The following is an 18,047-nucleotide window of genomic DNA, read 5'->3' on the forward strand; positions in this document are numbered from 1 at the left end:
GGCTCAGGGCATGTGTCTAGTTAAACAAGTATAAGGGCAATAAGGATGCCAATCAGTTCCAACGGATGCTACACAAGTGAGGGCAGGAAGCCTCATCCTATTTTAGGGGGTTGTGAGGGAAGACTCCCGAAGAAAGTGACGTTTCTGCTAAAACCCAAGGACAAGCAGGAGTTGGCCAGGCAGTGTGGGGAACGGAAGGAGCAGAATGAGTGTTGGAGAAAGGCACTAACCCCTGAGGTCATGAGGATGGCCAGAACATGCCCTGAAATTTTCCTGCAAAGCCTCCCAATTCCTGGCTGTCACATCCCAAGCTGGTTGACGTGCTGCCCCACTGGCCAAGGTGACATGGCTGTACCGTAGCACCAAGTAAACCATGTGTTATTTGTTTCTCTAGCCAGCTGCTGTCCAGGCCAGATAAGGCAAGTGTTTTAGAGGCATGATTTCATGTAGGCACATCCTAGAATTAAAGTTATTTAGGGATGCCTGCAGGAAAGCTGAAGGAAACACCCCAAAGGCCAACAGAAGCGTGCTTTACTGAATTTACAATGCAGAAAATATTTGTAGTTCCTTAGACATTTGCATTGCTATAAAAATTACACTTTATGGTATAATTATTAATGGTTTGAAGAGAAATAAACAGTATAAGCGAAATATGGCCAATACTATGAAAATGTAAACCATATAAATCAAAATCATGAAACAATTATTCAATACCCAGAGGCCTACTTAATATATACATATGAAATTACTTATACACATATACAATAAAAGCCCACAAAAGCCTTCACTCTGAAGCCGATCACTGTACAAATATGAAAATAAATCTTTATCTTTTAACCTCAATTTTATCTTCAGCAAGAGGGTTGTATGACTTGGGTTTATGCAAATCACATTTGGTATTAAATAATCAAATGTCACATATGTCATATAAAGCAGCAAGTGGAAAAAATAAATTATGAAAATGCATGAGGCTAAAAGTTAACAGTGAAAAATGTCTCCTTATCCAACATTCTTTTCCATGATGAAATTAAAATATTATCCAATGTGTCAGGATGCATAAAAAAAGGAGCATAATAGAATTGTGATTTTAAAAGCTCTCAAAGGAAAAATTGAGTCAAGATGAGTTAGCTGCACAGGACTATGCAATTGTGTCACAATAAGTCTAAGTTAAAAACATTAAATATTTTTTTCTTACCAAAAATACACTGTAACTTTGAGAACACCTTCATGAAATCAAATGTGAGTAATAATTATGATTTCCCACCAATGCAGCTGAAAGAACTTTCAAGTAGCTTTTCTTTAAACAAGATTGCTAACCAAAGCTGTAAGTCTCTAATTTGGATTTTATTGCCAAAATATTTATCTAGGTTCAAATAAAGATGATTGCTTTGTCTATTAAAGGTGCCTTTGTAATCTCCGAATCTATGGGTGTACTAACCATACAATCCAGAGGCAAAAGCGAAGATAATACTTCTGTATCAAAGGTATACTCTAAGTACAGACCGTCATACAAACACAGAGAGACACTTTGGGGGAAAATAAATAAAGGCAACACAACATGTATATTAACACAGTTTTGTGCAACTGCACCAAACACCTGAACATGTGTCCCCTATGTCAACACAGAAGATCCTTTCTAACCTGGGCTCCAAAAAGTGCCACAGAGACAAACAGCAGTGGCCAAATCTGCATCTCACCATAGTCCCAAAATAACCACCTCCCTGCCCTGTTCCATTTGACAAGCAAGGCATTCTTTTCAGTCAAAACTATAAACTTCTTTTTCTGCAACCAAAACCACACAACAGAAATGCATGGTAGAGTTGCTGAGGATAGATCAAACTTTCCAGTGGGGGGAGGGGGGAGGGGGGGCTAGATGTCAATAGAGAAAAGGCAAGCTTTTCAAAGCTAAAGGATGCTGTGGTTATTTATAACCTGTGTGTGTAACATATCTGTCAGTTTTCATTTAAAAAAAATGAAGCTAGGGAATTTAAGGTTTGATCATAAAAATCATAAACAGGAGAAAACTGCTACATGGGATTCTTTTAATTCAGCAAAAAGGAACGTTATTAGCTCACATAATACCATAAATAACCACTATTCTTTAAGTTTTTTCAGCAGACTGCTTGGAACCTGGACCTATATGAACCAAGGTAAGTTCAAACGTCTGATTGGAAATAACTTAATTGGTTCAAGACCACTGAAAACCAAACACCAAAACCAGGCTTCTCTCTAGGGTCAGGTGTCGACTCTCTCAGCTGCTAGCGACATTTCGGTGGAGAAATCTGGGAGGCACTGCAGGTTCTAGAAGAGCAAGGCCAACCAAGATGTTGGTGAGGAGGAGTCACTAGTCACATTCAACAAAGGACTTGGACTTCCCATTCCTAAGGACAATTCCTCTTTTGAAGAGTTGAGTTTCCAAAACCACACATTTCTATCACTGTTCATTATTTCAGGAAGCAAATGCTGGCAACTAGGGAGTTGAGGGATTTGCACTGTATTGGAGATTATGTTTGTAAACCATGGGAAGGTAGGAATCAAGCATGCACATTTTCATTTGGCAAAATGTTAAATTGTTTCTACTGGTAGTGTTTTTTTTTTTTTTTAATGAGGTATAATTCACATGCCATAAACTTCAGCCATTTTAAATTATATAATTCAGTGTTATTTTGTATATTCACAGTTGTACAACCATTATCACAATGTAATTCCAGAAAATTCTCATCCCCCAAAGAAACCACATACCCATTAGCAGTCACTCCCAGTTCCTGTATGTCCCCAATCCATGGTCATGACTTACTGGTATATATTTTTAAGTAAAGAGTGACAACTTTCCTGGGCATTGCATTTTTAGTAGTATGTGGCCTCTTAAATTTTCATTAGAATTTTTAACATTGACTCTAAACCATGGATTTTGTAAGTATTCTGAGATTACAGTACCATTTTTTTCCAACTCTTTGTCACAAAAAAATGTTTTTTTCTTTATATATATAAAAAAATAGATTTTTCTGTCTCCACTGGAGCCTAACACATTACCATGTTTTTTCTCAAGTTCTGTTGTTTCAGAAATGAGAAAAGTCAATATCCCCAATATTTAAAAAGTACAACCAACCAGAGTCCTTATTAACTGTGGGCCAGCAGGGGCTCCTTCCCGCTCCTTACAGCGCACAAAATCTGAGAGGTCAAGGCCCGCAAGGCCAAGATGCTTGTTTCACAGATGAGGAAACAGATCTAATGTGGGTTGCTGACAGATCTCAGGCCACAGGCTAGTTAGCAGTAAAGCTAGGATGGTAACCCCTTTTTACTAATATTCTATTATCGAATATTTGAAATAAAATTTTGTCATGGATTATCTACAAAGTCAGCTACACATGAATCTAATTATGTCAGTTTCTTCTACAGCTTTGATCTGAGCAGGTGACTTTTTTTTTTTTTTTTTATCACTTTTTACACATTATCTTGGAGACTCTGCAAGGACAAGTATATTTAACCAGGGGGCCCAAATCATTCACTGAAACATAGCAAAAAGCCAGGGCTCCAGAGAGATCTAGAGCACGATTCAGACTCCCACACTGTAACTTCCCACAGGCAGTGTCTGTAGGATGTACCACTCTGCAAGAAGCAAACAGGTCATGGGAACTTAGCACTCTGGGACTTGAGAGGCCAAGGATGTGTGGGATTTAACTACTGCAACAGTTCTTCATCTGGGTTGACTTTTTGGAACTGGTCCCGCTCAGATTGGTAATGGATTTGCTGTCATCCTCATCAGTTCTTTTTTTCACTTCCCTGGGGGAAGGGGGAAAGGGAGGGAGGGAGATAGGAAGAGAGAAAGAGAAAGAGAATGAATTATCGAGGTACAAAACCGAACCACAAATGGCTTTGTAGAAATAAAAACAACACTGCTGAGCATTTGCTGTGTGCCACCCAGACCTTGTGGTAAATGCTTTATAGGTATTGACTGTCTTAATCCTCACCAGGACCATATGAATTTGTTGTGCCCCATTTGATATATGATGAAACCAAGGCAAAAAAAAAAAGGTTAAGAAATTTCCCTTCAGTCAGGCAGCTGGAGGAGACACAGAGCTGTGCTCTGAGCACGAGGCCACACTCACACGTGCACAAGGCAGGCACACACACATGTGCATAGGTACACACACACACACACACACACACACACACACACACACAGCCTACTCTTGCTCTCTCTGGTGGTTTCATATACTTTATTGTCTCCCGCATGCATAGCTCACTCCTTAATACTCTGGAACCTGGCTTCCATCCCTGACTCATGCTCGCTGACCTTCATGAAAACAACGATAATTTTATAAGCATTCTTTAATTATACATGATCATGGATGTCGTGATGAATGTTTAAGTTAAAATCCAGAAAAAGAAAAATCTTCCTAAATTTCTCTTAGAATTAACAGCCAGAGGCAACAATGACAAAAGATCTGTAAAATCTTGCAAAAGTCTCCTAGGGAAAGATCCTTCCACGTGTATTCCTTGGGATGCTCGTGAAACATGCAGGGACCCTGAAGTCCCACCTGAAACTACTAAGGACTGGCATATTCCTAGTACAGCAATATATTTCAGTAGAAATAGAATATAATCCACATATGCAATTTTAAATTTATTAGAGACCACATCAAAAAATGTAAAAACAAACATGCAAATTTAATTTTATTAATATATTTGATTTAAATGAGTATAGCAAATATATTGTTATTTCAACATTTATTATCAATAAAAACAGTAATGAAGTATTTTATAATTTTTATACTGTCTTCAAAATCCAGCATATACTTAATACCTACAGCACATCTTAATTTGGGTTAGCCACACTTCTGGAATGTCTGAATTGGTCAGCACAACTCCAGAAGGTGCTCATTTTTGCTAATAACTTTTGAAAACCACTATACTGTGAATTCGAAAGAAGATGCCTCAGTGGAAGAAAAAAAGAGAGAGAAATTAATTCTTGCTGAAGGCCAGCTAATAAATGCTAGGCTTTACGTTTTTACATTTTTCTTATCTAATGCACACTCACATGCACACAACATAAACACACATGCAACCCTGACAGGTTGACAGGTGAGTACTATTATCCTCTCTCCACAGGTAAGGAAACAAAGACTCAGGATAAGAAGGAAGAAACACGAGCCAACCTAGAACAGCCCACGAGACTCATTTCAGACTTCTGACCACCAGAAGCGGAACATGATAAATTTGTACTGCTTAAGGGACTACGTTCGTGGGAGTTCATCACAGCAACAACAGGAAAGTGATACAACTTCCAACTGCATCATCTCAGACATTTGGTCATTCAACAAACTCTGGGACCCTCTCTGTGAGCTTTGAGGGGGAGAAAGTCTAAACAAATCATTACAAGGCCCTGAGAGAGCTGTTAATGCCCATACACAGTGTGATGTGGGAATACAAAGGGTATACCACAGTCGTGCTGGCCTGCAGGAAAGGAAGGCTTTATGGAGACAGCTTCATGGAGACTTTGACAATGGAAGGATCTCTTAAAAGGACAGGGATTGAAGGGTTCCTGGGTGGCTCAGTTGGTTAAGCATCCGACTTCGGCTCAGGTCATGATCTCAGTTTGTGAGTTTGAGCCCCATGTCAGGCTCTGTGCTGACAGCTCGGAGCCTGGAGCCTGCTTCGGATTCTGTGTCTCCTTCTCTCTCTGCGCCTCCCCGACCTGTGCTCTGTCTCTCTCTCAAAAATAAATAAATGTAAAAAAAAAATTTTTTTTAATTAAAAAAAAAAAAAAGGACAGGGATTGGCCTTCAGTTAATGAGGAAAGGAGAGTCCAGGTGCAGGGAACAGCACGCATAAAGGCAAGGAAACATAAAAGAGCCTGGCCACAACTAGAAATAAAGTTTGACTGTGTCCACAGATTATCACTCCTTTGGGAAGCAAGATAAGAGATGCCACCAGAAAGGTAGGTGAGGCCAGGCTGTGAGGGTTTAGACATGTTGGATACAGTCATGCCTTCAGAATTTCTACTTGTTGATGGGTTGGGGATGTGGTTTTGGAATTTTAAAAAGAAGTGGAGGTTAAAAATACAGAAAGTGGAAGTCACCAGCTAGAGACAGTTCTAGAAACACTGGGGACAGAAGGCATTAGGTGGAGAGAGAGTAAAGAAGAGTATGTGGAATGCAATCCTGAGACTGCCAACACTGAAGTGACAAGCCTACGCTTCAGATTCACGTGACAAGTCCCAATGATGCCACTTAGTGGCTGTGTCACTTTGAGCAAGTTGATCAAGCACTCTAGTTCTCCATTTTCTGATCTGTAGAATGGGTATAATAATCATAGCACCTTCACAAGACAACTCCTGTCTCTCCTTCTGGGGGTTCCAACAGCCTCTATCAGCTACAATCATCTGGCTGCCTGGTCATATGTTTCTTCTTTTCCTCTCATGTTATTATTTTTTTGTTTTCAGAGACAGGGAGAGAGAGAGAGAGAGAAAGAGAAAGAGAGAGAGAGGGAGAGAGAAAGACAGTATGAGCAGGGGAGGGGCAAAGAGACAGAGAGACACAGAATCTGAAGCAGGCTCTAGGCTCTGAGCTGTCAGCACAGAGCCCGATGTAGGGCTTGAACTCATGAACCGCAGGATCATGACCTGAGCTGAAGTCGGACGCTCAATCGACTGAGCCACCCAGGCGCCCCTCTTCCTCTCATGTTAAATTGCATGGCCTGTCTCATATTTATTTCCTCGGTATCTTTACTGAATCATGTATGGGGCCTCCATGGGCTGAATGCTCATATAATGCAGACATTATAGAACGTGAAAACAAATATTAAGGAGGAAAAACATGTACCCACATTTTTTATCCGGCCTTCGGGTTTCTTTAATCGATCATAAATGCAGGCATGTCCCACTTTAAGGAAATCAACAGTGTTAAGGCTGGGAAAACTAGACTATCTCTCCAAAAACTACCACATGCCTAACAGCTGCATTTTAGGTGAGTCAGTCTCATGAATGGATTTACACCCACAGGCTCAGCTCCTCGGCTGAACTGATAATATCAACCTAAGCATTTTTTGTGGGTTTTTTTTTTTTTTTTCAATTTTTAGGCCATTGATCAATTAAATGCCCCTGGAACTTGAATCTAGTGCAAAATGCTTAAAGCTTGTGGTCCTGGTATGGCAAATTCACCTGCCAAGGGATGATGATTGTGACAGATGTCCCGTCAGCATTACAAGGAAACTGCATTTCTAGGAGAAACTTTTCCTGGGATTGAGAGGTTTCCAGAAAAAGCAGTATTAGTAGTTGCAGGTGTTAACCAGACATTTATGGCCTCCTTTCAAAACAGAATTCTGTTTCAGACAGTGCAAATTCATAAACTCTTATAGTACACGTTTTAAGATGTAACACAGTGTGAAAGGGGCCACGACAGGAATTATCTTGTGAGATCCAAATCGAGAATGTGACATGCTTTGGATGATACATAGCTTTCTGAAGGATGAAAAACTTTTAAAAATGATAGTTTCACCTGTGGTGACTCTGCCATTTCAAGACATAGGTACTTTGACAAGCAAATCTGAAGGCAGGATAGAAAGCAAATTCAAGCATTTACACGTTTGCCCTACTTGTAATTTTCACATTTAACACATCGCTAACGTAACTAAACCAGAGGCCTTGCACCAGGCCACAATGCAATAACAACAATAAAAGAACTCCTTGATAAGTGATTCACGAGAAGTGACCTCGTTATCAAAATGCCTCTGCACACAGGTGTTCTAAGGAAAGAAGCACATGGCTGTGCGGATGCTGCATGGTAAACAGGGCGCCGGGCGGGAGCAGATGGGGAAAAGGCACAGGCGGCTCACAGCCTCTCCCATCTTTACAATACAATAAAGGGAATCGATTCTGTGCTCTGGGTGTGACTGTGGCAATTTGGAGTCATTTAACTTTAATATGACCCCGTGAAGACAATTCAGCATTAAACAGTGATTATGGGATTCAGTGGACTACTGGCTATTATACACAGAACCATGGACTGTCAGAACCGGAAGGACCTTGGGGGTCGTTTCCTCCAGGCTCCTTCCTCATTTTACAGATTAGAGAGGCCGAGAGGAGACTCCATGGCTGTGCGAGGGCAGATTTAAGATTGGACTTTGAGCCTCCTGACACTACAGTCTTCCAAAAGCTAGGCAGCAAATGACAGCCTCACAGGGGGCCTGACGTACAGCATCCTTTTCTCCCCACTGCCAAAGCTAAGGCTCCCTCCACCTCCCCTGGGGTTCCAGGTCAGCCTCGGGCCCTGCAATGTTCTGCAGACCTGCAGGCAGGCCCTTCCCACACCCATCGAGCCCAGCAAGTGCATCACCTCCACCCTGGAATCCCCAGGTATACTGCAGTGAAACACCATATGACCACCTGGAAAAGTGTAAACAACTAATAGTTCAGCAATGAATCCATCTTTCGTGCATTTCGCTGAATCTCTCACCACCTCTACTGAGTGAGCCTTCCTTGGTCAAAATGGCAGGAGGCCCCTATGCACACAGAGGTGCACGAAGTCACTTATTTCACCCAACTTACAAAGGTTTTACTTGGGTTCTTGTTTGACAAATATAATACTAGCCCATGATTCTCCCTGCGACTCACAGGCAGAAAACCAAGTAATTCCCCTGAATCTACAAATGTTTAATGCTTACCTTTTTTCTACCTGTTCTAGGTCACACTCAAAGTTAGCACTGCTTTTGCTTTAAACAAAGATGATTTCCAGTGTGGTGGGGAAAGGTGGTTCTCTATCTTGGACTGATAGCAAAGGAGATAATTTTTAAAGACAGGCCATTTAAAATCCTGGGCTAATTTCCTGGGGCAGCTGAGTGGCTCAGTCAGTTAAGCATCTGACCCTTGATTTTTGGCTCAGGTCATGATCTCATGGTTCATGAGATCGAGCCCCACCAGGCTCTATGCTAACAGTGTGGCACCTGTTTGGAATTCTCTCTGTCTCTCTCTCTCTCTCTCTCTCTGTCTCTCCTTTCTCTGCCTCTCCCCACCCCCAACCTCACCCCATGTGTGTGCCTGCGCACTCTCTCTCAAAATAAATAAATAGTCTTAAAAAAAAAGTCCTGGGGCCCATTTCCTGATTCTCTCAAGTGAGGGCAAGGATCTTGCCCAAGGCCCCAGTCGAAGCAGCTAGTAAGCACTAGAAACACCAAGTCATCAATATAAAAGCAGCACTTAAAACACTGCAAGGTATTTTACTTGTCAATGTATATTAGCAAGCCAACTATCCTTCTAAAATTAAGATTCTTGTAGGGGTGCCTGGGTGGCTCAACCGGTTGGGCATCCGACTTCAGCTCAGGTTATGATTTCACAGTCGGTAGGTTTAAGCCCCATGTCAGGCTCTGAGCTGACAGCTCAGAGCCTGGAGCCTGCTTCAGATTTTGTGTCTCCCTCTCTCTTTGCCCCTCCTGGGCTTGTGCTCTGTCTCTGTCTCTCAAAAATAATAAATAAAAACATTGAAAATTTTTTAAAAAAAGATTCTTGTAAAACCTCACAAATGACCAGGAAAAAAAACCTACACAAATTACACTAAAATTATGGCTTTGTCAGTAATTAAAGATCACTGGCCTGAATCTTGCTAATGTACATTTTCTTTTTTTCCTTTCCTTTCCTTCCTGTTTTTTTTTGGATATTTAATTCCTTTAGGCCAGTAAAGAATCATCTTTTCATTTGTGGCAGAAAACTAGGCAAAAAAGAGAGATCTAACAGATAATACTGTTATTTCCTAAAAATTAAATTTACTCCAAGGATTAAAACACTCACATTTACATTCAAGTTCCTCAATGATATAATTTTCATTCTAATCTATATCCCAAAGTGTTATTTATTATTAACACCATTACCTTAGCTTAGTAATTATCTGACTAATAATTTTAACAAGGTGCTTCCAACTGGCATGACATACAATTTGCTTTGTTGAGGTTTTTTTTTTTCCCTTTACCCAGGAAAATGTCATAATAGATAATTTCATAATAGTCTCTTGTGTTTAAAATCTGGTTCCTGGAAATGATTCATACAAGTCAACTATTAGCTTTGCAGTGACATTTTGCAGAAATGTCAACGACACCTCAGATGCACCTGTTTTGTTTGGCAGTAAAGGTACTTTGCCAACATTCACAGTGCAGAGGCAGCATTACCAGTTTTTATAAAATCTGTGCTCAATTGTTTCACTCACCACTACTAAATACAAGACTTGTGTTTTCGAATGTATATTCATGTTACGGTCAAGAAATTTGATACATGCACCAACTACACGGAAATTCAATCCTACTTCCAGTTTTCCAAATATGAGGCAGCACTTTACCGAGCGAGATGGAGAACAGCTTCCACTACATTCGAGCCATCTTTGGCGCTGGTTTCACAGAATAATGCCCCATAGGTCTGTAGAAAAGAAATACACACAATTAAATGAAGAATTCTCTCTCTCTCTCAGGTCTCTTTCTTAGGTCTCCCGGAATTTTAGCTTTTAAAACCAACCAATAAAATAAAAATACTCTTCTGTTGAGGATGTTAATAGCCAAGAAACTGGATTCAGAGTTTCAATGCTTTAAGAAAGAGTGAATCTGAATGTAGTTGTGCCAGAAACAGTTTCTAGTCAGAGGAATTTTATTTTGCCTTAAAAGTAAGCACTGTACACAATTTCATGTTTTAAGGTTCTTCCCACAGTCCTATCGCAGTTGCTACAAATGTTCTCTAAAAGATCATCTGAGAGAAGTAAAAATGATAGTTTAAGGTAACCACTCACGAATTAAATGTCCATCAAAAGTATGTGTCCTTTGGGCCAGCAGCTAACACACATCCCTTCACACTATCATCTTTTCCTATCAAGATTCAGCAACCTCCATGTTGCTAAAACCAATGGACATCTTCTAGGCCTCTATTATTCAACCTCCCAGCAGTTATGTATATGATGATCACAGATCATATTCTCCTGCTTCAAACCTTTCAATGCTTCTCATTCCTCCTCAAGTAACGCTCAAGTGCTTCACCACGGCTGACAATGCAGTCCCAGCCCACCCCCCAGCTTTACCTGCCATCATCTCCCCTCACTCACAATGCTCCAATTACCCTGACCTTCCCTCCATTTCCCCAATGTTCTAAATTCCCTCCTACCTCGGGACCTGTGCACCTGCTGTTTCCCTTACCTGGGTTATGCCCTTCCCCCATCAAACCCCTTCTGCAGGCTGACTCCTACCACCCTTTGGGGTTTTCAGGTAATCTCCCCGGAGGTTAAGATTCAGTGTTGTCTCACCCTGACAAGTTGCTGCACAGCCCTGTGTGGTTTTCCTGCATTGCACTTGCCACAAGTGTAATGGATGAAGTTACTTTTGTGTCTTTGCCTGGAGACAATTTCCCTCAGGAAAGGCCTGGGTGTGGGCAACACTGTCCATGTGGGACAAGGGGAGGATGTAATGGCTGCTCTGGAGCATGGAGAGAGAGAACGACACAATGGGGAAAGATTCCACTCCACAGTGGGACCTTCACCCATGAGCCCCTGTGGATTCCACAGAAAATGCATAAAAAATCACAAAATTCTAGTGGAAATGGGGAGCACTGCTGCTGAGTTCTAGAGCTAGGATGTCAGGGGGTGAAACAGAGATTGCCTCCACAGATGCACAGGGGTAGGGGTCACAAGACACACAGGTAAACAAACCTTGGGAACTCAGAAATCGTGAGATGGGAATAAACCTGGCATATGGCCAGGAATGATGTGCTCTCAAGGGGGTGTGTGGGACAATGTGGCACGCGCATTATGTAAGTTTTACATAAATCTCCCCCAGAAATAAACTACATGAAGACAAGGACTGTCTGCTTTGTGCTCTAGTCTCTGCTCAGCACACAATGAAGTGGATACAATGAAGCGTGTGTTGAATGAATCCCCTCTGTATTTCACTGCCTGGTTCTGATGTTTAGCATGTTAGGCTCACAATTCCAAGATTTAAATCAAGAAATATTTTCCAACTGAAAATAGTGACACTGAAACTCATTGTTCAAGCCCGCATGTCCATGCTACAGGGCAGCTCTTCCATGGTGCTGATGACAGACAACAATGACCACATTATCAGATCAGACTGTTAGGGCATGAATTTATTCGACCCAAGTACCTCTGATTCCTTGTTGGGGAAGGACAGGTCGTGAGAGGGCCCTGGAGCATTCTCACACACTGGTAATAATGGTAGAATAAACACTTCCCATGGTAATAGGCTGGATAGACATGGGCTTCATCCTCTATTCAAGTGCATAACCAAATTTAGACTATTCAACTAAGCACAAATCTTAGAGAAAAAAAAACAACAACAACAAGTTTCCCAATGCTCTTCCACCCAAGTGACACACTGCCCTTTGGCACAGTAAACCTCTGGAACTCAACCACGTTTTCTAAACAGGAAACCCTTCTTTTTCCTTGACATTGATTCCAGAACTACAGGAGTCCAGGAACTGGTAGAGAGTGGGGAGGAAGGCAGGATAACTCTGGCTACTCTTTGTCAATGTTCTCCACTGGAGGATGACCAAGTGGTCATTTTACTTCCATGAGAGGTTTAAATCCTTGGTACAACTACATCCATTAAAGGGAGGTGAGCGGAGTTCTGCCTGAATAAGGACAGGAGACCCATCAAAAAGGATGGAGGTTGGGGTGCCTGGGGGGCTCAGTTGGTTAAGCATCTGACTTTGGCTCAGGTCATGATCTCACCATTCATGGGTTCGAGCTCCACATCGGGCTCCGTGCTGACAGCTCAGAGCCTGGAGCCTGCTTCGGAGTCTGTGTTTCCCTCTCTCTACCCGTCCCCCACTCCCACTCTGTATCTCTCTCTCTCAAAAATAAATAAACGTTTAAAAAAAAGTTTTAAAAAAGGATGGAGGTTTGCCAAAATACCTCTTAAAGTGAATGTAGACAAAAGTGAAGGGCCATAAACTACAAAGCTCATGAACTGCTAAGGTCTATCCCAATAGACCCACTTTTACCCTTACCATGGCTAGCTTTTCTCCAAAGTATCCTGGGACACACTTTTGTCCCTCTGCTGCAGCAGCGTCACGAAGATCAGCCTTGTTTCCCACCAACATGATAGGAATGCTCTCCTGGGTTGCATCCTGCCATAAAGAATAAAATTGTGTGTTCATCAAACACCGAACAAGTTCCACTGACAAGAGCAGCAATACCAACCGCAGCTTCCATTCTCCAAATGCCCCTCGGGTGCCAAGTGACATAGAGGGACGATCTTTAAGCCTCAAAATATCTCTAAAAAGAGTCAGACTTCTTCCCATTGCCAAGTGAGAACACTGAAATTCAGAGAAGCCAAATAAGAACTTGTAAAGGCCCAGGCCACGGTCCAAATGCACTCCACCCCCCCCTCCCCCGCCACCATACAAACCAATATAAACTCAAGAGGCATGACCACAGAATTATATTTGGCTGTGGCGCCCACAGCATTTTCTGCAGCTTTCACTCCAGTGAGCGGTGATGACCAGTCAACTTCGTTATCTCAGGTACAAAACACATAGGAAATCCCTCAGCCATAATGGGATAAAAACAGAGCCTGAGGGCTCCACATGCACTGCTGTCTGGTTTACAACAAAAGCAAAATATGAAGGTTCTAAAAGGTTCATTTTTCTTACAAGAGTTAATTACCAATCATTCAAAGGAATCAATTGTAAGGATAACGCTCCTAAATCAACTTACACAAACTGTACCACCATCTGGGACCACACAAGCTGGCAGAGCGTGAAATGAGAGAAGCACAGCTGAGGCCCCCCCACTCCCACCACCGGGCTGCCGGTGTGGGTGTGTGAAATCAGGCAAATCTCTTCATGTTTCTGCCTCAGTTTCCCCACTTGTAAAATGAAGGAGTTAGTAAGAGCACACCTGACCTCAAAAGGTGCTGATGAGAACAGAGGAAGATGACCTGACCAGCACAGAAAAACAGGGTTCTGGTTCCTAAGCACGAGAAGCAGGAGCCCCGACTAAGGCACATGGGACATGCCCTTTGCAGTGTCTAAGATACGAGGTGTTCTTTCAGTTTGGTGCCCTACCTGTCATGAGATCAAGAAATAAGCATTAAAAATGATGACATTATACCTGACTTCCTTTCTCTTCAGACCATTTTCCTTGCACCAGAGTGTGATAACAGCAAAGGGGGAAAGGAAATAAAAGGCCCTCCCAGAAACTAGGCACTCCATCCACTAACGTGTTAATTAATTGTGCTTCTTGGGCAAACTGCTCAGGTTCCAAGGGGGCACCATTTGGAAGCCATTAAACAAATATTCACTTAAGTAAGCCAAGAACCCAAGCATCCAAATGACTTCCCAAAGTCATTCCAGTAAAGACTGGCAGTTCCTTCAGGTCTTGACTCAAACTTCACCTTCCAGGGAGGCCACGCTGACCACACCACCTGCGGTCCAGTGCCTCATCATCAGGCCCCTTCCCCTGCCCTCTTCTTGTTGCTACAAGATTTGTTATTTTCTACCATTCTATTTATTTTACATATTTATTGCTAGTTATGTTTCCCCTACTAGAGTGCAAGCTCCGTAAGGATAGGGCTCTCCGTTTATTAATGGATACACTGCAGGCTCTAGAATAATACGTGCACAAAGGAGGCACTCCCAAAATGCTCTTGAACGTGTAAAAGTCAGGAAGAGATCCCACATCTCAAGTGTCTCCTCCCTTCAACTTTCACCCAATTATTCAATCAATACATTATTCACGACAGGTGAGTAAATGGCCAAAATTTAACTTTATCCCTAATTTTGTTGCACGATTTTGTAACCCAGTGGTTTTTATCAAAGTGTATTCATTAATAATTCAGAGGGTCTGTTCACCGCTGAAGTTCTACTACAACCCTCTGGCTTACCCCAACAATCATAATCTGAGTTTCTACCCATATTTATAGTGGCCATATAAACTGTCCCTACAGGGGATGCCTGGGTGGCTCAGTCAGTTAAGTGGCCAACTTCAGCTCAGGTCACGATCTCATGGTTCCTGAGTTCGAGCCCCACATCAGACACTCTGCTATCAGTGCAGAGGCCGCTTCCTATCCACTTTGGATCCTCTGTCTCTCTCTGCCCCTCCCTGCTCTTGCTCGCTCTCTCTCTCTCCCTCTCAAAAATAAACATTTAAATAAATAAATAAATAAACTGTCCCTGTAGAATTTCCTCAAATTAGAGTGAGCCATGGCAAAGGTTTATCACACTTTGTTTTTTTCTGAAGGTGAAAGTCTAATGCCAACTGGTATCTAATTTTTCCTCATTGCAAATTCAATCATTCATCTTCAATACAGTTTTCATCCTTTCCAGACCCTGTGAAAGGTGATCCAAAGAGCTAAAAAGGTCACTTATCATGTGTTGGTGATTAGCAAATCACGGCAAATTATGAGGTCCTGGTACATGCTGTGACTGGTCACTAAGGGCCGTTTCAACATGGGCTGACCTTGCCTTTAGGCCTCCTTGCCTTGAGCATAAATCCAAAGACTTAAAGACTAAGTCTAAAAACAACAACAACAATTAAAAAACCAAACAAACAAAAAACAACGACTAAGTCTGATAGTTTTAACAACAAAAAGTTTTGCTATAGATTTTGAATTTCTGTGGGGTATGAGTTTGCTGGGATTATGTCATTCTGGACTCATCGCTCTGTCCCAGGGAGGTCTGTCTGTTCCCTTGAGCAGCTGCTTTTCCTCTGTTCACTGATGGTACCTTGGAATTCCTTTCTGGACCTCAAAAGCTTTTCTCCACCCACTGCTTACTCTGGCGCTTTATCCCAGTAGCAACCAGGGTTGAATCAGGAGAGCCAATTCCCCATTCAACTCCTAACCTCTAAATAACCACAAGCCATTGTCCTATTCTTTCTCTACCTCAAGTTTCACATAAAAAAGTGAGAAAAACATTACACTTTTTACTTCTTTTCTCAGATACATTACAGAGATGAATATAACATGTGGAAAGTTTTGTGAAATAAAAATCCTACATAAATGTCAACACACTTTCATCGTTATTTATAACAAATTTAAGTCATGATATTTCAGTAGAACAAAATGCACATTTCTTTGTCATTTCTCACATCACTTCTTTAGTTAGAAAGAGATCATTAATTCTATTTTTGATAGGGTATTAAATAGGCCCAAATGAAGAATCTAGAGGCTAACCTGGTATCATACAGCAATCAGTTCTGTGTTTAGCCACCACTGTACTATTTCATGCCTGTTAAAAATTATAGATAATGGACTTAATTGAAAAATTATATTAGCCACTATTTTTTTTTTAATTTTATTTTTCCTAAAAGAGTATATTGAGTGGTGCCTGGGTGGCTCAGTTGGTTGGGTGACCGACTTTGGCTCAGGTCATGATCTCTCTGTTTGTGAGTTCGAGCCCCGTGTCGGACTCTGTGCTGACAGCTCAGAGCTTGGAGCCTACTTATGATTCTGTGTTTCCCCCTCTCTCTGCCCCTCCCCTGCTCACGTTCTGTGTCTGTCTCTCAATAATAAATAAATGTTAAAAAAAAAAATTAAAAGAGTATATTGAACCATAGCTTGTAGTTTTATGTTGATTAATAACTGTTGGGGGCTCTGGGTGGCTCAGTCAGTTAAGCGACTGACTTTGGCTCAGGTCATGATCTCATGGTTCGTGAGTTTGAGCCCCACATTGGGCTCTGTGCTGACAGCTCAGAGCCTGGAGCCTGCTTTGGATTCTGTGTCTCCCTCTCCCTCTCTGCCCTTTCCCCATTCATGCTCTGTCTCTCAAAAATAATAAATAAACATTAAGAAAAATTAAAAAAAAAAAATAAACGCTGACAGCAAAACACCTGGGTGGCTCAGTCGGGTAAGCATTTGACTTTTGATTTTGTTTCAGGTCATGATCTCGTCATGGTTCTGGGATCGAGCCCCACATCAAGCTCTGTACTGACAGCATGGAGCCTGCTTAGGATTCTCTCTCTCTCAAAATAAATAAACATTTAAAAAAATAAATAAAACTTAAAAAAAAAATAACCTCTGGCAGCACACTATGGTCAAAATCATTTCCTACTTTCAGAAATTATTCACCATGAAACCAAAGATAAGAAAGGTCCTCAGATGAAAGGCATCATCTCATTTAACAAACAAACAAAAAAGAGCACAGATGTTACCACATATGTTTAAAATACCAACTGGAGGGGCACCCAGGTGTCTCAGTTGGTTGAGCATCCGACTTCGGCTCAGGTCATGATCTCACAGCTCATGAGTTCGAGCCCTGCATCAGGCTCTGTGCTGACAGCTCGGAGCCCTGGAGCCTGCTTCAGATTCTGTGCCTCCCTCTCTCTCTGCCCCAACCCACTTGCATTCTGTCTCTATCTCTTTCAAAAATAAACAAACATTTAAAAAAAATTAAAAAGTAAATAAATAAATAAAATACCAACTGGTATTTCAGTGATACCCAAATTACTGCCACCACAAGGCTGAGAACGCAGGTGCCACAGAACTGGGCCGTGCACATGCTCACATCCGTGATGCGACACCCACACGTCCGGCATGCATGGAAGGCCCTGTGCAACACCCAGTCATGCTACACACTACCCCATGTGTAAAAGCAGCTTCTTCTCAGGCTGCCTACATGTGCATTTACTTCCAAAAGGGTTCTGATTTCATCTGTAAGAACACCCCCAAGTTTCATTCCCAGAAGCTCCCTTCAGTGGTATCCATGGTTCTGTGGAAACCTACCCAGCTACTGAGGAAGAGACCAATACTGCCAAGTGTCACTGGAAACTCCCTCTAACACCCAGTCCTTCCTGTGACAGCCTGGACCAATGGTCTCTACCGGTGTGCACTTCAACCAAGAAAAGAAATCGCACGTTCCAAGACGGCCTATGACTCTCTTGTGTAATTTTTGGTTTGTTTCTCTGTGTTGAGGTCTTACCTCAATCATATCTACCCACTCTCGTACATTAAGAAAGGATTTCTCGCACGTCACATCATACAGCAACAGAACGCCATCTGCTCTCCTGAAGTAAGACTTGGCAATACTTCTGAATCTGGCAAAGAGAAAAGCATGTTAAGTAACG

At 41.9% G+C, this 18,047-nt stretch overlaps 1 protein-coding gene across 1 annotated transcript in view; it reads right to left on the minus strand.

Moving 5' to 3' along the window:
• Positions 1-514: 514 nt before the first annotated feature.
• The window catches only part of RASEF (RAS and EF-hand domain containing), an 80,505-nt gene continuing 62,972 nt past the window's right edge, over positions 515-18,047 (minus strand). Inside the window, exons 14-17 of the mRNA XM_025931663.2 lie at positions 17,903-18,017; positions 12,992-13,111; positions 10,326-10,402; positions 515-3,783 (exon numbers count right to left, since the gene is read on the minus strand). Coding sequence (XP_025787448.2) covers positions 3,678-3,783; positions 10,326-10,402; positions 12,992-13,111; positions 17,903-18,017 — 418 coding nt within the window. The 3' untranslated portion in view covers positions 515-3,677. The remainder of the gene's footprint in view (positions 3,784-10,325; positions 10,403-12,991; positions 13,112-17,902; positions 18,018-18,047) is intronic.

Source organism: Puma concolor, chromosome D4 (genome assembly GCF_028749965.1).
Source record: "Puma concolor isolate L17-30 chromosome D4, mPumCon1.1.hap2, whole genome shotgun sequence".
Lineage (NCBI taxonomy): Eukaryota > Metazoa > Chordata > Mammalia > Carnivora > Felidae > Puma > Puma concolor.